A 24,520-nucleotide genomic window follows, 5' to 3' on the forward strand; every position below is an offset into this window, starting at 1 on the left:
ATCACAATTAACTATCTTTAATTTCAATTGCATTTCATTAACATGCTATTTTGATAAATAAAAACTACTACCATCAATGTAATAAATGGATCAAACAAAATATACATATTTACTTCCTATATGCTAAACTTTACAAATATAAATATTTTGTACACAATTATGTTATCATCATTAGGACAATTATAATACATTGTTATGATTAATATTTGTATAAGTAGTAGTATTTTTTTTAACCCCACCATTGGTGCACAGCAACACCTTCATCCCTTAACATACCATATAAAGATAAACATTCCCAATATGCCCTTCTACTTTTCTTTTTATCGCCTTTTTTCACACCTTGATGTTTACACTCTAAAAAAAGTTCATCGACTAATTTAATCGCTTTATTCCTTACCATTTCTTCTACTACTTCTGCTTCAGCTTTCATTACTACATACTCATTTTCCTTCACATTTTTCTCTAACCAATCTGACATTTCAATCAATGGTGCAGATGACTCTTTTGTCACTGCTTCAATTTTAAATATCTCGAATTTCGTGTTCCTAGTTGGATAATTTTTTGAAAACCAACTAGAATCACCTGATTTCTCGTTTTTATCTTGTAAACCAACGTCGATGAATACCCTACGTGGGTAGCTTTCCAGAGGAATGTTCATTAATTCTGGCAAATAACGAGTCTTTTTGAGATATCTACTCGATTTTCCTGATGATGCTCTTGGTGGTTCGAGTAGTACGTCTTCTAGCTTTTTTAATGCATCCTCTTTTGCGTTTGGATCAAAATTGAATAATTTTCTATGATGTTGTGTAGTTGCTGATTCGATCGAGGTAAATGAACTTGTCTTTCTCATGGCTAGTATTGTGGAATCGAATTTTCGTACGTAGACAACTTTGTAGTTTGATTGTTGTGAATATGTTATCATAGGGTTGTCGTTTATTAGTTGAACAACGACAATACCACCTATGTTCATAGCTCGATCGATAAAATCGAGGGACTTGAATGAATCATAGGGAATCAACGCAAAGTCATAAGTCTCATCTTTTCGAGCCAAATCTGAAAGAGAAATTAAATCCATATAGTAATCACTTGTAACTTGAGAATTATAGATAACTTCTTCATTTCCATTAGTAATAAACAAGGACTTGTCCCTTGTTTTGAGAAGGCCTTCATTAGCCAAATCATGAAAAATTAGAGGCAAAACCTCTAATTTAATTGAATTATAATTAGCCATCGTATAATCACCTTTCGTAACGTTAATAAGCCCATAGCTCGATGTTAATCCCCTGATTACCGTGTTAATCCAAGGGAATGATAAAATAACGAGCCACAAAATGGCTATCTGAGAAATCAACCTCAAAATCCACAAATGGTTCAATTTAATAACAACCAAATGTGTATCATTATAAAATCCCAAGGCATCCATGTGTGTGCCTTTCATTTTGTCCTTTTTGGTGTGAAAACCTTGCAACAAACTCATTATCATATTATACCACCAAAAAAGAGCGTAGCGTTTCACTTTTCGTCTTGTCGATCTTCAGATTTGAATCTGAATCAGTCTGACCAGTAAGCAAAAGAAGAGAGTACGTAGGTATGGTGTAGAGTTTTCGAAAAAAGAGAGCATGGAAATTAATTTCAATCTAACGAACAAAAAAAGGAAAGTAAAGATTCAAAAAACGACTATAATTTTAACGAGTGCAAAATCTAGAGGCGGTGTGGTTTCCACCCACGAGGGCAACACGATTACTTTGCAATCTTGACCATAACCACATTAAGTCATGTAGCCTTTGAACCTCCATTTCGTAAAACTATATAATTAAAAAAAAAAAAAAACTCCTTCCCTTTTAATTTTTGCAGATCAACATGACTAAATTATTTTAATTAATTTACTTCATGATGATCTACTAATATTTTTTGGCAATTGATCTGAATGAATACAAGGAAGGAGCTAGGAATTTAATATAAGAGAAAAAGACTAGACAGTTTAATTTTTTTTTTTTTGTTTGAGTTTTTTATTTGTTGGTTATTTTATGATCTCTAAATATTGGTGTTATTCTTCCTTTTAAAAGGCTATATAGAATTGAAATTTCTTGTTTGATAAAAATGGTTGGTAATACAGAAATTTCTAACACAAAGAATGGTGAAAAATTGTTTACTATTGTTTGAACAATTTGGTTTGAGGGAATGAAAGGTTAGTATTCACTATTTTATTCTATCCATTGGACAAAAAATTGTTATCGCGGATACGTATATTAGTTGGTAGTTAAAATAAAAATGCATTGTAATATAACTTACGTGTACCTGATGTTTACGTTAAATCAATAGATGCATGACATATATTTGTATTTGTATGTAAATTTTAAACATTTAACCCTGATTTATTAACGTGCATTTAATCGCTTTTCATTAAATCACATGGCTATTATAAATGTATATGTTTTGACGTAAACACTTGATATACAAATTAGTATTTACTAATGTATCAATTGGTTTGTTTAGTTTGAGACTTTTGTATATCTAATACTTTGGCTTAATACATGAATATATGAGTAAATTTTGTGTATACTCTCGAATCACAAATTGTTTCAATTGATCACTTAATCACATGATGAAGTGTTCTTATAAGATATTTTCCGTTTGAATTTTTATTTAATGTTTTTGTTATGATTTGGTGACTAAAATGATATATATGTTCAAGAAATTGTATCCTTTAAGTTTAGTTCTATAGTTCAAATATCAGCATTTTTAATTTGAAAACTTCAATTAGTATTCTTGTAAGAATAAGAATAAGGAGACAAAACTTATATGATTTGGATTTTGAATTGCATATTTGGTTGCAATTTGCAAAATATAAATCCTCATTGATATATAAATATTAAGAAGTAGACAACTTAAAAGAAGAGAAGCGCATACCGCCTTTTAAATATTGACCGCGTTTAGATTCACTTATTTTAAGTAGCTTTGGAGTTTTAGAGATTTTTTCTTTTGTTCTGATTAGTGGGGTATTAAAAACGTTATATCGATAAGAATAAATGATACTTAAGCCGAGGATCTATCAAAACCAGAATCTATCACTCGAGGTAAGGGTACGGATTTACGTACACGGTACCTTCCATAGGCCCCACTTTTGGGACTATACTGGATATGTTGTTGTATAGTCGAGAATAAATTGATTGCAACAACAGATAGTGATGTAATATAGGGTTACTTAATTAAACATGTCCTAATAAAAAACTTATCCAACATTTTATACAATTGAATGGCACCAAAATTTTCTTATCTTAGTTTTATCAGCAAACTATCTGATAGCTTTAATCTGCTAAATCAGATGATTAGTTTTCTACTTACCACATACCTATACAAAAGGGTTGATTTCATTTCCAGACAGTCACAATGAAAACTTCAGCTTAGTAGACTTCGCGGTCACTCAGCTTCACCTCATAGGATAGATGAACTGATGTATCGGGTACCATGGAATTTCAGCTAGCCAAGATTGGAATCAGCAACCAATTCTCGAGGCACCATTATAAAGGTCCTATACGACAAGCATGTTCACCATCTTCCACTCTCAGCCTAACGCGTATCTGAAAGTTGTGTGACATACAGCAAACTAGGGAAGTCAAAGAGTGACTACGCATCATCTAGAGTTTGTCCTTGGAGGGACTACAGCTCGACCTTTCTCTGTATTTGGGAGGCTATCTGATTTTACTTTGTCCAAATTTGGATGGACTTCCTTTTTTGTTCCTTGATCTGGATGCTGAAGTGATTGACGATCATCCAGTCTATTCTTTTCTGCTGTTTGACTCTGAGATGCTTGAACCTTTCCGTTGTTTTTGACAGCCTGATCAGACTGGTTTTTGTCTAGGTGTTGGAGTTCACTTGCAATTTGGGTACGACGTTCTTTCAAGAAGTTGAGCCTGTTTGTCAGCTTTGATAATGCTGATGTTGTAGTATTAGCTCCCTGTCAATTCAATGTCTATTACATTTCGTAGACCCTAAAGATATATATAGGATCTTAAAAGCTAAAAAAAAAGGGGTAAAAGAATATAGGATTGAACAGCCTCGATACAATTGGTATACATGATTTATGCCAGATACTGATGTTATGTGGTAAAAGATCTTCTGTCAATTGCACAATTAGTCGGTGAATCCCTCTCGAAAGAATCCTTTTTAACTCCCTCTCAGCCAAACAAAACATGTTCAATTATCTTAAAGTGTCTGAGCAAGGCAGCATAAACAAGTAGAATGCTTGATCTAGCTGATACGAAGAAGATAGTAGAAAAGCATAGGCAAGCTTTAGTTCATATTCTCACCAAAACCATCTTAAACTACAAAAATTTCAATAATTTGCCTCAATTTTTGACTCAGCTTTTGTTTTTTATGCCCACAGGAAAAAAGGAATAGAAGCTTAAACTTCCAGATAAACCATAAAACTTGCCTCATTCCTAGAAGTAGATTTTCTAATACTGGCTGAAGCAGCCCTGCTCATCTCCGCTTCCACAGAAGAGTTGGCGCTTTGTGAGGAATCTGCCTGCTTACTAGCTTCATACTTACTAGTTTCCATATCCGTATGTTTACCCTTGCTGCACCAAGATTGAGGTGGTGAAGGATAAGAAACAAAACTAGACAACATTCCAATAGAATAACAATGGCAAAGTGGCTCATTGTATTAGAAGCATCAAAGCTCCACGGAACTTCCACTTATAGACTTAAGTCTCCTACACAAGCAGCAGTGTAGAAACAAGAGCATCCTTCGATATTAAATTAGACAAGAGGGAAACAGCATATCAAAATCATTCATTTTCTTTCCTTATCTTTTCATTGATATGAATAGTGTGGTAGTGATAACAATCTATAACTTGAACTGAAGCAGTATTGAACCATGGACATTGCTTTTTCATGAAGTAAGATTTTATATTAGCAGGGCATCAAGTGGATGCAGATAGTTACATAAGAGAGTACTGGTTAGCTCGTGAGAACAAAAAACTCCTTTTCTAAGACTGGGAGCTAACCAGAAAGCAAAAAAATGGTTTCTAAACCATAGTGAGGGAGCTGATAAAATCTAAAAGGGGAATTATATCATTTACAGGGGATAGATTGCTCCAACTAAATAAGAAAAAAAGACAGACTTCAAACTACTGCAAGGAGTTGAGATGCCATCAATACATGTGAGATTCCTTTCCTTCCAAATGCACCAAAAAATGCATGCGGGATTCATCTGCCTGGTCTTCTTGATGGAAAGTATTGCACCGCGGCCATACAACATAAACAGGAAGAAGCAACATAAGAATTACCTTTTCCCCTGATTATTTAGACTTTGCTGTGGTTGATTTCCCGAGTCAGCAAGAAGTTTGGAATTTTGTTCACGTTGTTTACTAAGATGCAATCCAAGATCATCAGCCCTCTGTTTCAGATTGTTGACATCTGCCTCTGCCTGAGCAATCTTCTGAGGTTCATTCTTCATCTATACCATAAAGAAAATTATAGTTTTAGCATAAGCAAGCCACGCCATAAATTGGCAAGTTCAAAGAAAAACTGACCATCCCATCTATACTGGAAGTGGCAGGTAATTTGCCTTCAAGTCCAGCTTCCAGAAGTATCCTTAATTCCTTCTCCCTCTGTAGTTGCTCCTGAAGCTTTGTGACCTGGTAACGCCAACAATTTCATTGCATTAATTTATAAAATTGTAGATGGGAATAATAAGCTTCTATGAAATAGGGATAGTTGGGATATATAAAGAAAACGAACAAACAAGTCTATATCAGCTGCTGAGTTTTATGTGTTGGGTTTATGATTCCTGTCAACAAGAAAGCTAAGTACTTTGGTGGATCTACTCCACAGTGCATCGTGTGGAGATGTTATGAGGACAAACAACCACTCTTTGCTATAATAAGCATTCTTGAATTATCGTATTACTGTTAGCCCACACCCTTGTGTGTTTTTCAATAATACATACTTGTAGCAAGGAAATATTGCAACTCCTCCACAAAGTGAGTGAACAATTTACAATAAATATTAGGATATATTTTTTTCTTGAAAGGTTTAGCAATGGAACCAGCAAATAAGAGAAGACACAATGTAGTCCAGTATAACCGTAAACTAGAAAAAGTTAAGAAGCAAAGAGAGAATCAGCTCAAACGCATGGAAGATCAAGAGGCTTTGAGAAGGAATGAGAAGTAAAAAGTTCAATGCGCACCCAATGAAAAACAATAAGAGGAAATCAAAAGGAGTAAACCACATACATCTTTTTCAAGTGCCAGACGACGCACATGCAAAGCATCCTTTCGCTTCTCCAAACTTTCTTGCAAAAGGGCATTACCTTTGGCCTATAATGAAGAGATACGTACAGCACAAAGACCAAATATAATAAGGTAAACATGAAATTATGGAAAAGGTAAAACAGAAGTGAAAACTGATAAGACTTTTTATAAGTAAAAGGATCTTATAACATGTACCTCCTGTTGAATCCTAGTTTGCAAGTCAGCTTTAATGGCCTCAAGCCTCTGGATTTCTTCTCTAAAAACAAGTTCAAACACAACAGTTAACAGAATGGTAAAATCCATCTAAAATAATTTTGAACAGTAGACACTTTTTTAGGCAGGATCAAATGTGAGGGGTGCTTTAAAATCATAGGTCAGGGTGCAAGTGCTGTTTGCATGATCATATTTGATGTTTGAGTCCTCTTCCTCTATGTAGTAAGGACATATATTATACATGCAACATAAATGCTCTCCCACTGTTTCCATTTAGTAGTTCCATCTTTATAAGGAAATTCAACTCTTGATAGATTCATCACTTACTCTTCATCAAAGGGGATCTCAATTGATTCCATGGAGAGGTTCTTCTTGGCCTAAACTCAAAAAATGAAAAAAAACAAGAATGAGATGTCAGAAAATATGCCAATATTCTAGTCATAAAAGAAACAAAAAGTCCAAACAAGGATGTCGAAGTTTGATTGGTTCAGAATGTGCTAAATAAGCAACAAACATGTATTGGCAATGAAATGGCCAACGCAAAACACAGTGACAAATGAGAAAGCTAGTAACATTATGAGCTAACAGTTAGCCAAAGGTATACAATAGTACTCACAGGAGTACGCCCCCAGATAGCAGCTCGTCGAACACTGTTTAGTGGTCCATTTAACATATTCGTTGACTTTTGAGAAGTTGATGGTTCAATCTGTCCAGGTCCTACTTGTTCAGCAGATTCATTTCCTCGTGCTCTCGAATTTTCACGACTTAGAGGCGGAACACTCTCACCCCCTTTATTGACATCATTCTGAACAGAAGTTTGAGGTAGACTTCTCGGTGAGCTTCCAGTAGTTTTGACAACGTCTACTTCAGTAGTCTTTAAACTAGTTTTAGAAACTAGAGAGCTCTGCATAATTAGTCACGATACATGTGAGCTCCAGCTTAGGCCAGGAACAAATGGAATGTACTAAAATGTCCTTTAAGCTTGTGGTCTTCAACATGCCTTGTAGAGAGTTAGAATTAAAGGGTTGCCAAAAAAGGAAAATGCATTCTGAAACGGATTAAAAAGCAAAATAGGACAAACAAATTGAAACGGCGAGTAATATTTTAACAAGCACAAGTTTCAATGATCACTGTAGAAGATAAATATACTGCTGCAGCTGAGTGAAAGGGTAAAGTAGGAAAGAGGGACTAGAAAGTTCCAGCATCATGCAACACAGTGCTTGACAAATGAAGACGGCTGAAAATAGAACAGTGTAGACAATGAAGAACGAACCTTATTACTGTCTTCACTTTCGCCAACTTCATGGGTTGTTGTACAGGAATCATGATCAGAATCATCAACATCAGCGTGAGAGCCCTCTTCCGCATCATCATCTTCATCTTCTTCATCATAGCTGTAATCATCATCAGTAAATTCTTCTCCACTCTCAGTTCCACTACCATCGGAGTCAGAGTATAATTCAGGCGATACAGAGCCTTCCTGCAAAGATTTTAAACATTTACATGATTAGGAAAGAATTGGAGGGCTAAATAGAAGATTTCATTGTCTTCTCACTATCTCAGAGAAATAGAAATATATCCCAGCACTCTGAGGTTCCAGATGAACCAAAATGTATCCCCTTAACATAACGTCAGGGACAGAAGCAACTAGGGAAGTACAGAACTGAGGATGATGATGTAGACCATACGCTGAACAATTTATCATACTCCTCTAACAATGTAATGATGATGGCTTAATGTATAATTCAGGTGCAGAAGCAACTAGGGAAATACAGAACTGAAGATGACATAAACTATACCCCAAATAATTTATCATACTCCTCTAGCAATGTGATGACAATGGCTTGAGCGTGGTTAGCTGCAGCAGCTGCCTGCAGAAGTTGAACAGAGCTATCACCACTCATAGCAAAGTCATTTCCTAGCTCACAGTCTCCAGCTAGAAGTGGGCGAAGAAGTAAAGGTGCCATGCAAGCTGCCACTGCTGACGTGCTCATTCTATTTTGAGTTTTATTGGAAACCACAGTTTGCATCATCATAAGAATCCTGATGGACATCAGAAGAAGGCATCACATGAGAACTAATAAGTTGTTCAGCATCCCAGAAGAAGCTAAGTTAAATTTTAGAGCTTTTATAAGCATAAGGGGGAAAAGTCACTGAGTGATTAAGCAACCTTACTAAAAGAGAAAATACTAGCTTATTCATTTCACTTAAACTGACAAAATTTTATTTGGTCTATAGGCATAGTTCACCCACAATACAGTAATTTAAATCTCTGTCAACAATTTTGCATCAAAGAACTTCCTATGTTCTATCTCTTTATTAGTAGAGTCTGAACTGAAATCTGTGAGAAGAACTCCATCCTCTTGTTCACAACTGAAGTAGTGGTACATTGTCGCCACCTCCAATTTTCTCTTTTGTTTTTTTGTTAAAAAAAAGAAGTTTTTATGTTATTTCGTACTATACAATTCTTTTCTTTGTGGGATCTTTTTCCCACGAGAGGTAATGAAAAGAATTCTAGAATGGATTGCTACCTATGCCTAGATCAGGGATAAATGGAAATTTTATTGATAAGACCTTTACAATTGTAGCCGATATCTTATTACGAGTAATTCCGACAACTTCCGGAGAAAAAGAGGCATTTACCTATTAGAGATGGTGCGATTTGATTCTTTTTTTGATTTTATATTTATTCATTTCTCTCAGTCTTACGAGGATTTCTAACAAGTGACAACATGTATGCCTCCCTCTTTTTTCCAATACTTTTTTGGATATCACATCACCTTTATAATTCAATTCATTCGAGTTGTTGATGTAGTCTGGATTTGATGCTAGTCACAATCCTTTTCCTTCAAGATCAAAATTTTGTAACAACATCATCTCCTATGACAGTTGAAGCCCAGATATATCGGCTAAAACTCATATACTACTAAATGCCCATCGACCTAACATCAGAAAGACTGCAATTCATCTATATCCCTTTCTGAACATGATTGGCTTTAACTTTGAACGGAAACTAATGGAAATCAAAACATCTCATAATATGAAATCTTCACACAAGCTGTAATCCTCAATGTTTGGATAACTCACTCCATGATGATATCGATGGATCCAACTCCGAAATCTTCTCCACCAAGCCCATTTCTGGAAACAAAAATCTATCCTTGTACCATCTTTTGACACCAAGTGGAAGATTCTTCCATACTAATTTGATGGAAACCGCCTTCCAGAGATAAGGCTGGTCAAGATGACGCCTTCAATATGATCTAGCTAAATCCAATTTAATTACTTATTTATGCAACATAAACTAGGATTAGTTACTCAATATGATCAGATGTCATTGCGAGAACTGTAGTAAATTATCTAGTTTAGTGTTGATTTTAGAGATGAGAAGCTTCTCCCTTTGTGAGAACTTAACCACTTAGGACATTTCGTACCAACGGTGTAACAATTAACCAAGTGAAATGTGAAAATCTTCTGTCCAAAAAAAAAAAAAAAAACAAAGAAAAGATACTTCAAAGCACATAAGCAAAAATATCGAGAGGTTCTTTTATTATATTTGGAAATGTAATACACAATTGGCAATCTTCTAGCCAACAGTCAATCAATTATTCAAACCTCCAAAACAGAAAAGATTTAGCAAATCTGACAGCATTAATAGATGCAAAGATATCTCAACATGTGTTTCTGTTGTTATGCACAAACACATACATAGAGCTAACTGTAATTATCTGCTAGAAAATGACATGTTCAGACCAAAAAGCACCATACTGATAATACCATTAAAAAAAAAAGGGGGTGGGTGGGGGGTGGGGGCAGCAAGATGCACAAAACATCTCTGCATCTATGCAGGGTCCAGGGAAGGATACTGATAATACCAAATTGATTTAAATGAGTACACTGGATCCAGTGAACTGTGTCACAGACAAAATCAAAACAACATGAACAGTAAGGATCACAAACCTCTGCAGCAAACGACGATTTGGTTCTGGAAATGTCTCCAATATAGCTGTATGCATAGCATTGACTCTAATGCTCCGCTCAGTTCCTATCAACAATTACAAAAGTATTTTAACAGATATAATACAAGCTGACAAATCTTCCAACTTTTATCTGTAATGGAAATGTATAAATATCCAATGCCTGTTGAAAAGAAATTGGATAAGCATGACTAGGAATTCACTTTAGTAAATTATAATAAATAGTAGCTTCATATGGAAGGGTGGCACTAATGACATGGATCACAGGACTCGTGAATCATAGAAAAGAGTTGAGAATCTCGTGGTGAGTGGTTATTACTATCAAAGGGGCTCTAGCAAATATTTCATCAAGAGAAATGGACTATGCATGTAATGCTATTGAATGTATAAAGTATATCTATACAACCTCTACAAATCTTGGAGTAGTGTTACTAAATGTATCCTTCTTTCTTCTATAAGAACTAGCTTAAATCATGTAACGAAAAGAGGCAATCTAAAAGGACCCAACATTAAGACAATAAACTTACTAAATGCTTCCAAAAGGGCATTGCAGCAAGATGCAGGAACTGGAGATGATGGCAACTCCCGCAGAATATACTGCAGAATAAAGATGAATAGCAAGTTCTGAAAGTAATTTCATACAAACAATCTTATAGAAACCCTATACTTCAGTTTTGAAGGATATACCTTCACACAATCAGCAATAACATGTGCATCCTCATCTGTAGAAAAGTCAGTTTTACCTGGAATAAGAGAACAAAATTTTATTACATATTGTGAGGCAAGTGAACTACACAAGAGGCACTTGTACAAGCTTCCCCTCAAATGAAGAAAATTAGTAAAAGATTTTTGACAGGTAAATGATCTTCCACAGCCATTATATCAGAAAATATTATTTACTTAGCTAATAACAATCTGATGTCATTTGAGAATTGTATCTCATCTATCATAATTCAGTAGCATCTGAGAAGAGGAAACCAGTTAAACACACATAGAAAAAGCAACTCAGCAAAATCTGCAGCTCTATAAAGCTCACTGTGAGACTTAACAACATTGTTGTGCACCACTAGGAGTAAGCTTATTATATATAGAGAGAGAAAGGAGTAAGCTTATTATTGCAACTTTTTGATGAGTAATGAAGTCTAGTCACCAGTGGCAAAATGTAAACTTTTTCAGCAGATACTTGGGGTATCAGCACCTAGTAAAAAATAACAAAAGTGAAATCCTCTCAATTTAAAGGTAACAGACCCTGTTCATATTCCCGTATTCGTTGCTCAACATCATCAACATCTGCTGCTTGCCGCAGGATGCCTTCAGTTCTAATCCCTGGAAGAAATTGTAGAAGATCAGTACCATTTGATGAGAATGCAAGACATCAATAAATAAATAAATGAACAGCCCACAAAACGAGAAGTATTAAATTTCTTAGACAAAAAAATGAGAAGTATCAATTGAAAGAAGGTTAGAGATAAATANACCTGGAAGAAATTGTAGAAGATCAGTACCATTTGATGAGAATGCAAGACATCAATAAATAAATAAATGAACAGCCCACAAAACGAAAAGTATTAAATTTCTTAGACAAAAAAATGAGAAGTATCAATTGAAAGAAGGTTAGAGATAAATAGACGTTCTCCAAAAGCATATTTTTATAAAAATCAATTAGAGCATGAAAGTAGAGAGTAGTTTGTAGACAATTTATCTTCTAGCTAAACTCATTCAGTATCAAAGAGCACTTGTAACCACATCAAAGCAAATGAAGAAGTACAGTAGGAAGAAGCACTGTCCTTACAAGTAAATGATGTTCATTTTTATTATATAAGAAGAATAGGGAAGCATGGTGTTCATATTGAAACCGTAAAAAAACAATTTGACTATAAATCTCTTCTATCCCAATATTTGGTCCATTTTACTTCCACACACTCAACTTGACTGATTCTCAGACGTCTATTTACGCAACTTGCTGATACTCAGCCTTAAATAGGACATAGAAAAATTCTCTTACTGAAATTGGCGTTGGAAACCAAAAGATTTTTTCAGAAACAGCCCAACAGTTTTTCCATTTTACAAACTGCATTTTGGCCCCTTTAGTGCTGAAAGCATTTAATAGCAGAAAGAAACTGTTACTTAGTTCTAAGCTAATACTTTAGGCTTTTAATGATTTAATCGATAAAACTGCTAACCTGAATCAAATCCAGACACATACTTTTCCAAAACCCAACTCTGAAACTATTTCTCCCTAACCAAAATCTGAATAGCACTTTAGATATAACACAAAAAGTATACAAGTTACAAACATTTCCAACCCTTTTCATTCTTTTTCGTATTTCCCCACCCTCGAGGAGGATAAATCATGTTCCTACTTACCCTCCAAACGACTCAAACCTCCAACTTATCCTCCACATGACTCGAACCTCCAACTTACCAGTTGGCGGTGATGAAAACTACTACCTCTTCGAAAATCTTATTCCAAGATTCCATTCTTCAACTCTTAGAAAGTGAAACTTCAAGAAAGAGGGAGTATTAATTTTCAAGTTTTGACATTTATATCAATGTTGAAGCCTAAAATCAGTTTGAAAAACAACCTACAGGAGTAATTAATCAATACAGATATCACAACTACCTAGTAACATGGGACAACATATAAATAACAACAACAACATGCACAGAGTAATCCCACAGGTGTTAGTTTGGGGAGACCTTACCCCCACCTTTGTGGAGTAGAGAGACCGTTTTTGATAGACCCTTGGCTCAAAACAAAGCAATGGGACAATAGGCAAATTCATAGCAAAATAGACTTCTGCAGTGAATGGAATTGTGCAGCTGGGGTTCACCTATATTGGTCTTTCATTTCCTATAGAGTATAACCCCTAAAAATCCTCTAATTGGACAATCTCAAACACACCCATGTGGCAAAATTAGATACTGAAAACAAACAATGCATCTGATTTGATGTGGATCTCCTCATCTTTTAAGCAAGAATATGCACTTGGGAATAAGCCCCACTGACAATTGATCCTTTACAGATGAAAGAAATATTTGAAATTTGAAGTTGGACGCATAAGAAAGTAACATATTACAGAAGCGGCCATCCCATAGTTATTTGACACAGTAAAAGAAGCTTACCATGCTCTTCTACAAATCTCAGGGCTTTCTCCAAAAAAGATGGAGTTCCATCAATATCTTCCAGAGCAAGTAAAACTGGCCTACCAACTACCATGGACTTCACAGGCTGTCTATCATTAGCTACGAAAGCAAAATGAAATTGAAAAAGGTTGAAATTAGATCCATGAGAAGTATATAATGTAAAACGGCAATTACACATCAGGCAACTGCAATAGCAAAATAAAGAACAGTATGATGCATAAGCCATTGTAGTAACTGAGTTATTTGGTAGTCCAGTCAGATTTTGGACTTCCTGAGAACAGAACTCATAAGCTTTCTAAAAACAACTTCTCTACTGAAAAACTGTGACCTATATTTACCACAGAAATAGAGATGTACACCTAACACTCAATAAAGTTATACATACATATAGAAAAACAGAAACAGCTTGACTATTTTGCGTTCGTAAAAGAAGTTCCTTATTGGTCAAAATTAGTAAAGTTTCGTTGAAAGTAGATTCACATTTTATTCCTCGACCTTCAATATGCAGACCAGATGCTGGCCATTTAGAACAGATTAGTGAGAACTTACATTGCTCAAGTGAAACATCATCAGCATTGGCCTGATTATTAAATATTCCATTTTGGCCCATTACAAGGGCGGCACTAGGTGCATCTGCCAAAGCTTCCTCAAGTGCAGTTTTCCACTCGAGCAAATCCTCTGATGTTTCCGCCTATGACATCAAAGCTCTTAGATTATATTAAGGTTTATACTTTACAGAACAGATTCCTTGAATGCTAAGGATAATCATGATGATACAATGCAACAACGAAAACAGCAAAAAGAAAGTTGAGTGAACCCATTTAGACAGCAATGGGCATCCAAAAGAACTTTTAGAGTAGTTAATTCATTATTATCATGATACAGAAAAATAAGATATATGCCTTAGGCATAGGGAGCTACCAAGGACATGCATGTATAAACATGAGAATCAATAAGGGCACTAACTTCGACATACAATGTGAAAAGCAATTGGTAGTCCTTCGTCCTATCGTATGTGAAGGGGTTACTCTTTGGGAAGTCAAATAGTTTTTTCTTCGACTACAATTTTCTCAAACTTCCTTTAAATATTTCAAATAATCGGCTATTTTGACTTGTAGAACTTTTTGTGTAGTTCTTAAATATGTTAACTTTATTTCAAAAAAAATGTAGAATCTATACACAAATACTGAGTCCAAATTAAGTGTTTTGACCCTCGTACTCTGATAACATAAATTGGAACAGAGGGAGTAACTCTAAAGCTTCTTTGCGAGCTGGTTATCACTCTGCCTAATTAGGTGATTATAAATTTGGGCAACTTGAGGGAATGTTTACAATTATCAAATAAAATGAAGAAAACTAATAAATTTGTAGCATTCTAGGTGTGCTTGAATATATTATTGGCGATGAAACAAATAAACTCAAGCTTTCAACTTATAATGTACTTATAATAGTATCTATATGTCAGATTTATTTGTGAATTGTTAAGTCATCTTTAGATTTTAAAACGGTAAAAGTTACACAATTGAGCATAAACCAGTAAGGAGCATGATCTTCTCTTGAATAATGAGTCGTTTAGGAAAATGAAAACTCAAATTAAGGATGACAATAAACAACAGAAAAATGATAAAACTATTTAAGACAGAAAACAAAAGAGCGGTCAGAAATAATGGCACCTTGAGTGTGAAAGCTCGTCCATCACGACCATCAGGAAATAGCACAGTCAACAGTTTCTTGTCTTCTTTGACAACCACACTGAATATTCATGGAGAAACATAGAAGTATTCATTATTTTGGTGTTACTTGTCAAAAGGAACCCACTCTATGAACTATCTTAAGCATAGATACTAAGCCAACCTGCCTGAACTGTTGAGATCAATTCCACCTAGGGTTAAATTCACTTCACTTCCCTTTAGAGGAGTAGCATTCTGAAAAGAATCAGTCAAGGACATAAATTAATCAAGAAAAATTTAAATAAGTCAAAGAGACCATTGAGTACTCAAGATGATGCATTTTGAAGCATCAGATGATTGGTAACAAATAGGAGTTAGGAAAATATTCACATTTAGCTCATACTATTGATGGAAGATATTAAATGAACTGATTGAATATAGACTCACTGATTTCATCACCCAAATGCTTTTTCAAAACTAGATGCTACACTATGAACCTGAATAGGATTCGAAGGTATAATTTCTTACTTAGTCGATCTCTATGACAAGAGAGTATATATTATAAGGGAAAGATGTAAATTCAAACTAAGCTAAATCGAGGAAGAAATTTGTTCTGATTGCTTATACTTCAATCTACACTAGCAAATCTTAGGAGGAATACAAAATATACCATTGCAAGTGAAAGTGATAGCATCCATGGAAGCTCTACTCCATTATAGGGCAAGATGAAGTTTTAGAAGCTCCGAGGAGAGAAGGAGGCCCACGACAAGGCCTCAAACCAAGGAGTTGAATGACAAAGCTCAATGGCCTTCAATTGCAAATCCAAATGTATCTTGCTGGGAAGAAGAGCTCAAACTCAAGGGAGATGAATTGTTCAAATGCTACAACTATTGCGCGGCCCAAGTTCAATTCCAAGAGGAGAAATATTGGGGTCCAAAATTCAGTCTTGAAGAGGTCCAAAGTGGCGCCCAAAATCAGCCCAAAAGGAGGCCAATTTCAGCCCTTAAGTGGAGCTGAAACAAGCAGCCCAATCAAGACCAAAATGAGGCTCAAAAAGTACGACTAAGAGAGCCAAAATAGGCCTAAGTTCAGCCACAAATATTAGGGTTTTCATTTCTAGCTTGTCCACTAAACTAGGATTTTATTTTCCTAAGTCCTAAATTATTCTTCTGAATCTTCATGACATGCACTTTGGAATTCATCAACAACCTTTACTAGTGTCATAGTTCAAGGTATAAGGTAATTTATTCCAGCTGTATCTTTGATTGCTTTTAGGTATTTGTTAAAGGCAACTAGTTTCTACATACTAATTGTGGTCTTAAGTTACTCAAAACGTCAAGATCCAAATCTATGATTCTCATCCATTTTCTCAAGTAAAGACGATGGATTTCTTCTCATAAATCTATATATTGTTACTNATTTATTCCAGCTGTATCTTTGATTGCTTTTAGGTATTTGTTAAAGGCAACTAGTTTCTACATACTAATTGTGGTCTTAAGTTACTCAAAACGTCAAGATCCAAATCTATCATTCTCATCCATTTTCTCAAGTAAAGACGATGGATTTCTTCTCATAAATCTATATATTGTTACTTGGATCTTGTCAAAGCTTTAGAACATGGCGTTCTAGGAAATTCTTGGATTGATCCTTTAAATTTCCCAAATCTTTATTTCTAGTTTTTAAGTTCTTTCCTATTTTTGCTTCTGCACTTCTAAATATTCAATTCTAAATTTGGGATATCCCTAACCTCATTGTTATGAAAAACATTTTTTTCTGATACTATCTTTGAATTTAAATGCTCAAAAGCATAAGTAAGTCATTCATTTTCTATATGTTTCCAACAAGAACTGTGATCAGTATTCACACAAGGGAAAGAGTGAGTCATTCAAGAATGCAATTTCAAGGTTGAAGATGAGCATTTAAGTCAAATGAAGAATCTACATAAGATTGTTCAAACATTGCTTTGAAACTTTGACAGCTAAGCCATGTGAAGGGAAACCATCCCCGGCGGTTAAAAGAGCACTAAATTAGAATGAAAGGTTTACCTATTTCAAAAAGAAAAGAATGAAAGGTTTACTGCCACATTAGTTCATGCAATGGGATCTGGCTCAATTTTTGATTCAGTAATTCATTTCTGGCATGTCTTCAGTAACCCGAGAGTACTGATGTTAATCAAAGTTACATCCATAAGTAGTTGGAGAGCCCACAGTGATGATGTTAATTTTAGCTACATCCATAAGTACTTGATCTGTCTTCATTACAAAATGACTTTGGCAAGGGGATAACCGGTGTATAATTCATCCTTTCTTTTTCATGCTTATTGGATAGCTTTCAACATAGCAAGAACCTCATTGGAGCTCATTCAGACACTACTCTCCCATATAATATACATATAGAGTGATACCCAAATCACGAATCACTCTAACGAGTTAGAGCAACCAAGAAGATATACTACTAGATTCAATAAACCATGATATGATAATTGGCAAATACTTGCATAATAAGCGAGTAAGTAACTTAGGTTCTACTAGGTAGTAAGGAATGGTGGGCTCGGTATATGACATCAAACTTACAGGATCAGTTCTGTAGAACACCAATGAGGTACGAGTTAGAATGAACCACCTCTTCTTCCATGATGTCCATCCAATTCCTACATGCAATAGATATCAGAAATATCAACAAAACCAAAGTTTTATACAAGTAAAAAATCTCTATTTTTCTTCTTGCTTTCTGATAAAGATATGGAATATGTTGAGTATACGCCTGAAACTCCAGATTCCTGTTCTTTTTAACTAGAAATTAGCAAATAAATAATGGCCACATGTAATACAAGACAATAAAGCATATCTGACAGCACACAAAAGCAAATAGAACCAAGACAATTATAACTTGTAATACCGAGTTCCTACCCTCCTTGTTCAGATGCCAAGACAAAAAAAAATGTTTCTTACAACTATATACTAAACATGTGATGTTATAGAATTTTAGAGCAATTAAAAAAGAATTTATGATTCAAAAGAAGAAACATGACACTGGGAATAGGAAACTTAAGTGTGAAAGTGGGAGATATAAACAAGAGAGGAGAAATCACATTCAACTTTGCAACTCTAATCCAAAAAATTATAGCATAGAAGAGAAGACGAACCTTTTGATGATAAAAACAGGTTACCGCTTCTGTAGACCTGCCAAGACCAAATTTTTATCTTCAGTCAACTCCATCATTATCTTTTTTAGAATGCATATCATCCACAATCTCTAAATTCACTCAACTATTCAGACAAATATCAAATGCATAGAAATGGCAAATTGTTTTAGGTAAAACTGCACAACAGAGTGGACTTTTAACCTGAGGAAGCAGATCACTCTCTTAAGTAGCCAAATTGTAAAGAATCAATTTTTTTTCTGATAAATGAAGTGGCTACACTCCTAAAAATGACACATCTCTCACGCAAAAAAACTAGTAGTATAGAAACAGTCATTTACAAAAGTTTGTCGACCAATCACAAGATGAAATACACGTTCTCAGTTTGTATCCCATTCTTTATTGCCATTACTACATACTATTATACAAAAAAAAAAAAAAGTTACTTCCATCAAATCTAAGTATGTTTTTTTTTTCAAGCATTTTATGACAAAAAAGGAAAAGGGGAAAGGGTCTTCTCTAATTTATGCACCATTAGACAAGAGATTAAGAACAATGAATCACAATGCCAAACATAACCTTATTTCCACCACGCACTTGATCATTAGCCCCAGGTGTTGGAGGAGATTGATTCACCCCTTCAACCTGATTATTAAACAAAAAAAAGACAATCAAACAAGAGACAATCACAGTAAACACATACAAAAAACAAACAATGAGATGAAAATTCAAGAACCTTAGAAGCATCAGCGCTACGATTAGTCGTCATGATGTAATATCAAATAACATTCGTCAATCTTGATCAACCACACAAAAAAATAATCAACCCCACCAAAAAAAGTTCCTGCATTTGGGGAAAAAAGAATGAATGAATCAGTAATCAAACCAGACCCATCAACAATGTACCTCAAAAAAGTTCAAGAAAACGATGATTACGAGGTAGATATGCAATATAAAGATGTGGGATCAAATCAAAATGTCACCTTTTCAAAGAAAACCCATTGGAAAAGGAGACAAAGTAAATGTTTGTTTGTTGTCCAAAAAAAAAAGAATCCCTTTTTGATTGAGAGTAAAGTTGGAAAGTGGAGAAGATTGGGTAACGGAAAACCGAGAGTCAAGCAAAGGAATTAGTGTAGGAGAAGTTAGAGAGAGAAAGAGGCAAATTTGTTCATCGCAACGCCAACTTTGCAACTTTGTGCGTCTCTGTTATTCCTCAAGTTGAGCGGGGGGACATAAGACCTTTTCTTTTTTTTCTTACACGTCCACCTTATTTCTCTCTGTCTCAATTTCTGTGATATTTTTTATTTTCGACAATCAATTTGAATATAACCGACAATTTACATATGAAATTTTCAAATTTTACCACATACGAACGTGAAAGTAGTATGTTTTCTTTCTACGTATTCTTTTGGAGGGAAATAATGGTTTTGTTTTGCACACTTGTTTTGTTAATTGTTGTAAGTTTATTTTAACGGTAATAAGGTTGAGATAGTTCAGATATGTGAAGATATAATATTATATACAAATGTTTTAGTATACATTAGTTATAAAGAACATAAAAAAAGTTGTGATTACATAGAAAATGACACGTTTACAATTTATAGAATATATAGAAAGATATGAAGGTCGAGGATAATATTAGAAGGTTAGTAGGAAGTCTAATGTTGTTTAATTCTTTTCTCATTATTGTTGTTTTTAGTGTCCTGTTATTTTATTTTTCGATGTTAGTATTTCATGTTGTTACTTTGGCATTAGTATTTATTTTTCTTACTCGATCCTATTAATATAATTTATTACTCTCTATCTTCTTAAGGCGTAACAAAGTTACATCCTCTCTAGACCTACTCGTTATTGTTGACTTGTAGTTCTAATTTGTTTTGCCCCCTTTTTGGGTTAATTGTTTACTTGTTTTTTTCTTACTTCTTAGCGTCTGAAAAACGAATTTTTTTTTTATTAAATAAGTTGAATTAGAATCTTTAAGTTTATACTTTTAAAGTAATATAAATGGACAACTACAATTAGAAGCAATTGACATAGTTTTAATAAATAATAATATTGCTTAAAAATTTTGAACGAGATACGATGGATTAATAGCTTGTAATTGTTTTGTTTATTAATATTTTGTAATATTGTTCTTNGTGAAAAACAATTTTTTTTTATTAAATAAGTTGAATTAGAATCTTTAAGTTTATACTTTTAAAATAATATAAATGTACAACTACAATTAGAAGCAATTGACATATTTTTTCTTGTATCGATTTTTCTTTTTTAATTCGTTATCTAAATTGAGTTTGTCTATTTTATTATATTAATATTTTAAACTTCAAATAAATATCACAAAATTATATGAAATATATCAGAAGTTATAATTATTTGCATAACAATTATATTTTGAAATATCAATCAATATTCATATAATTTGAATCGCGATAAATCTAAGTCATCTAACATAGTGACCATTAACTGCTATAATTAATATTGGCATTTAGAGGCCATATGGTCTCGTTAAGAGTCATTTATTATATATATTGCAATCAAATTATTGCCTCTTCTCATGAACCAACTCAAAAGAAGTCATTCTTTGTATCTCATGAAAAAAATACATCTAAATGATATTAATAAATAGTTATATAGTTTGACTCTCGAAGATAAATATGATAATATTTTAAAATGAAAAAAAATTATAATAACGAAAAAGGGTCAAAATTATTCTTGAATTATATGGAATAAACCATTAATATCCTTCGTTACATTTTGAGATAAAAAATACCTTTGTTGTTATATCAAGAGACCACATATACTTTTAAGAATTAACACCCCATATTTTTATTGTTGGCAAGTCACGCGGGACTAATCTTTCCATCTAAGCATTTCCAACTAGGATTCATTACAAAAGAACTAGACCTTTAGTGGCAATAATAGTCGCCACAAAAGCCCAAAAAATCGTCACTAAAAATTTTTAACATTAAATTATAATTTTATGTTTTTTTTCTTCATTATTTTATGAAAATGATATTGATTAAGTAGGAGTTTGAAGACACTGTATGTTTTAATCTATGTTATATGTAAATGTATAAAATGTACAATGATGCATTATATAGCAGGAGATATGAATCGAGAGATAATTTTCATGATTTTTCGTAACAATATTGGGTGTTTTTAATATTAATAATGCAAGTTATTTATTTTAGAAAATTAGGTTGCAATAACAAATTAATTATCATAATTTTTTGGTTGAAAAATAGGTTTTACTATTATTCGTTACTAAAAATCACTCATAACCTTTAGTGGCAATATTTTGAGATTTTATGACAACTTTGTCGCCACTAAAGATCAAGTTCTTTTGTAGTGAATCTTAGTTGGCAGCGGTTAGGTGGAGGGATTAGTCCCATGTGGCATGTCACGTCACGTCACTAAAAAATTGGGGTGTTAACTCTTGAGGATATTTGTGGTCTCCAAGAATAACAGCGGGAATATTTTGATCACAAAATATAATGAAGGATATAAATAATCTATTTCACATAATTTTAAGGCAATTTTAACAATTTTCAGTTAAAATAATGCTAAATAAACCTTTTTTAAAGTGGCAATACATAAAACCTTCCATTTCTCTTACGTTGTTTCCTTTTCCATGTGACCATGTTGTGATATCATATTCAATTAGAGTTGTGCATTCATTTTGTTGGTTTAATTTTACATTATTTGATTTAAAATTTTTGATTTTGGTTTTGTAAAAGTATACCTATTATAGATGTTTAAACATAAAATTTAAACGTAATCATCATGAAAGACAATAACCAAAAAGGGACAAAAGTGATTAATATATATATATTTATAATTCGTTTTTTCAGTTCTTATTTTTTAATATCCAAAACCAAACCAAAAAAACAAACAAAGTAATTTATTACTTCAAAACCAATTCGAAAAACCAAAAACCAATCCAAATAAATATTCGATTTGATTTGATTTGGTTATTCAATTTAATTCGAATAGTGCACACCTCTACATTAAACAGAATAAATATCTTTCATCTAGTGCATTATATTACTTCACGTGTAGATTCACTAAAATTATAGTAATAAAGATGAAATAAANTCTATTAAGATGAATAAATATTTGATGTCCTAAAGGCTCGAGAGAACTAAATATGATCCCTCACCTATACTATAAAGTTATGTCAAGTATCACAAAAATATGCATTATACGAGCGATTACGATATATATATCTCTTTTCAGAAAAAATAATATAACAAAAGGGAACAAATAAATAGAATTTTCCAGCTCAATAGAACTAATTTATGAAGAAAAAGAAAAAGGAAACTAATTTATGTAGTGTAATTTGTGCAACATTTGAGACTTTTTTCTTCTTTTTTTTCCCCAAATATATGGATTGATAATTTTTTTAATAGATTAGTGGTGTGGTGATTAGCTTCTCATACTAATATTAACCACATTGATATATTTAAGTATTATTGTCTAAGTAGATGAAGCATGGAATTTTACATTTATTATTTTTCAATCATCTGAAATAGATATTATTTTTTCTTTAGCAATGTTATTATTACATATAAGCTTATTTGGAATTGATTTAATATTAAAATGGTATCGGAAATTGCTAAAAAAAAGTTAATGTGATTTGTAAATTTCATTCGACAGGATAAATTTATGTCAAATGAATTTAAATTTAGCTTAAAAGGTAATTGACTCAGTTATGTATGATTGATGTAATTTTGACGTCTTATAAATAAGAAACTAAATTTATTGTTATAACTTGAATTTGTTATTACAATGTGAGTTTGTTAATTTTTTAAATTTCTTTTCATAAATGGAAAAAGAACATTATAGAAATTTGATTGAAAATAATTATATACCTGTTTTATTCATATGCAATCAGATAACAAATCATGCTTGAGAAATATAACAAAGTATTTTGAGTTGGGTACATAAAATAGGATTTCCTTATCAAGAAAATATATTTGAATAAGGTGTATATTATATATAGGCCTATTTTATCGATAGCCATCTAAAGTTAGTATCAATTTTCACTTGGTCATCTCAAGTAGGCCTTATTCATTTTAAACATCTCAAGTAAGTTGTGTCATATTGACATGTTTTTGACAAACGGTCAAATATATAAGATTTGTGTATTACACTCATCGATGACGTGTCAAAGTAGCGAATTAAATAATGATATGTCGCGCGCGCGCGCGCGCGCGCACACACACACACACATATATATATATATATATATATAAACAAAAACTCATTTAAAACTATTTAATTAATTAATTACTTTAAAAATTACCCTTCAATAAAGAAGAAAAAGGGAAAAACACTACCTTTATTTTTCGTCAGGAGTAAAATACACTCCTAAATTATCGTCAAATTTAAGAGTTTTTTTAACACTTTTCTCAGCTTTTATTTAAGAGTTTCATGCTCCTAACAAGAGCTTGAGACTACTTACTATGTTTTGTGACAAATCGAAAATAAATCTAAATTTAGTTAGTCAAATAAAATGACATTTTAAAACTGTCAATAATCAAAGAACGAAACTAATAACTTACGTATAAGTTCAAAAATATTCTCAAATACTTGTCACTTTAACCAACTTTAATTTCTACATATTCATTTATAAAATGATGAACATATACTTGGCATGGTCTATTTCTATGTGATATATACATCATGATCAAAGAAATCAATAATGGCAAGTGCAATAAAGGGTAGCTCCTCATGAGCCAAGACAAAGACAAAGATCAATTGGCCCCTTCTTCTTCTAAAAAAATATGGATACGTACTCAGAGGTGAAGTCAAAATTAAATTAATATAAATACAAAATTTACAAAAAAATTCTTAAATTTATTTATATTTATAAACCTCCGCTTAGCTCCATCGCTTTTCGAGCAGTACACCTTTTTTTTAAGCAGTAAATGACATGGTGAAAAAAGTAAAAAAACATACACAGACTGAAATTTGAGAATATATAAGAAAACAAATATCTTCTGCCACTTAGCACATGCACAATTAAAAAAATTTGCTTTCTTCTTAACTTGTTATGAATAAATAACTAAGCATGTGTATAACATCAAATAGTGGGCAAAAAGTGGTTTGTCC

General features: G+C 33.1%; 2 protein-coding genes across 5 annotated transcripts; both read right to left on the reverse strand.

The window, feature by feature from the left end:
* Nucleotides 1-56: 56 nt before the first annotated feature.
* LOC107017096 lies at nt 57-2,023 on the reverse strand. Its single transcript, XM_015217373.2, has one exon. It carries the CDS (start codon nt 1,481-1,483, stop codon nt 230-232), a length of 1,254 nt encoding a protein of 417 aa, XP_015072859.1. The 5' UTR covers nt 1,484-2,023; the 3' UTR covers nt 57-229.
* Nucleotides 2,024-3,185: 1,162 nt separating this feature from the next.
* Nucleotides 3,186-19,622, reverse strand: LOC107018168 (rho GTPase-activating protein REN1). 4 transcript variants are annotated; one of them, XM_015218572.2, is made up of 23 exons: nt 19,390-19,622; nt 19,143-19,250; nt 19,004-19,051; nt 18,410-18,446; nt 17,838-17,914; nt 15,449-15,519; nt 15,268-15,346; nt 14,144-14,285; nt 13,574-13,693; nt 11,696-11,773; nt 11,135-11,190; nt 10,975-11,044; nt 10,431-10,515; nt 8,270-8,513; nt 7,744-7,950; nt 7,087-7,374; nt 6,798-6,847; nt 6,453-6,513; nt 6,240-6,323; nt 5,538-5,642; nt 5,292-5,461; nt 4,436-4,580; nt 3,186-3,958 (listed from the first exon to the last, which is right to left on the reverse strand). In XM_015218572.2, the coding sequence occupies exons 2-23, from the start codon at nt 19,173-19,175 to the stop codon at nt 3,635-3,637; spliced, it is 2,574 nt and encodes an 857-aa protein (XP_015074058.1). In that variant the 5' UTR covers nt 19,176-19,250; nt 19,390-19,622; the 3' UTR covers nt 3,186-3,634. The 4 variants fall into 4 exon arrangements, with proteins under 4 accessions (XP_015074058.1, XP_015074057.1, XP_027772237.1 ...); XM_015218571.2 differs by having other exon boundaries at nt 18,986-19,051; XM_027916436.1 differs by having other exon boundaries at nt 18,986-19,051; nt 19,343-19,622.
* Between the last annotated feature and the right edge of the window lie 4,898 nt (nt 19,623-24,520).

Source organism: Solanum pennellii, chromosome 4, assembly GCF_001406875.1.
Source record: "Solanum pennellii chromosome 4, SPENNV200".
In the NCBI taxonomy this organism is placed as follows: Eukaryota; Viridiplantae; Streptophyta; class Magnoliopsida; order Solanales; family Solanaceae; genus Solanum; species Solanum pennellii.

What these genes read in the sequence shown, in the direction of transcription:
- LOC107017096 (XM_015217373.2), bottom strand. Translation starts at nt 1,483, where the DNA reads ATGATAATGAGTTTGTTGCAAGGTTTTCACACCAAAAAGGACAAAATG.
- LOC107018168 (XM_015218571.2), bottom strand. Translation starts at nt 19,175, where the DNA reads ATGACGACTAATCGTAGCGCTGATGCTTCTAAG. An exon ending in GATCTCAACAGTTCAGGCAG is followed by an intron (nt 15,347 to 15,448) that starts GTTGGCTTAGTA and finishes ATGAATATTCAG; the next exon opens with TGTGGTTGTCAAAGAAGACA. An exon ending in AAACTAGGATTCAACAGGAG is followed by an intron (nt 6,324 to 6,452) that starts GTACATGTTATA and finishes TCTTCATTATAG; the next exon opens with GCCAAAGGTAATGCCCTTTT.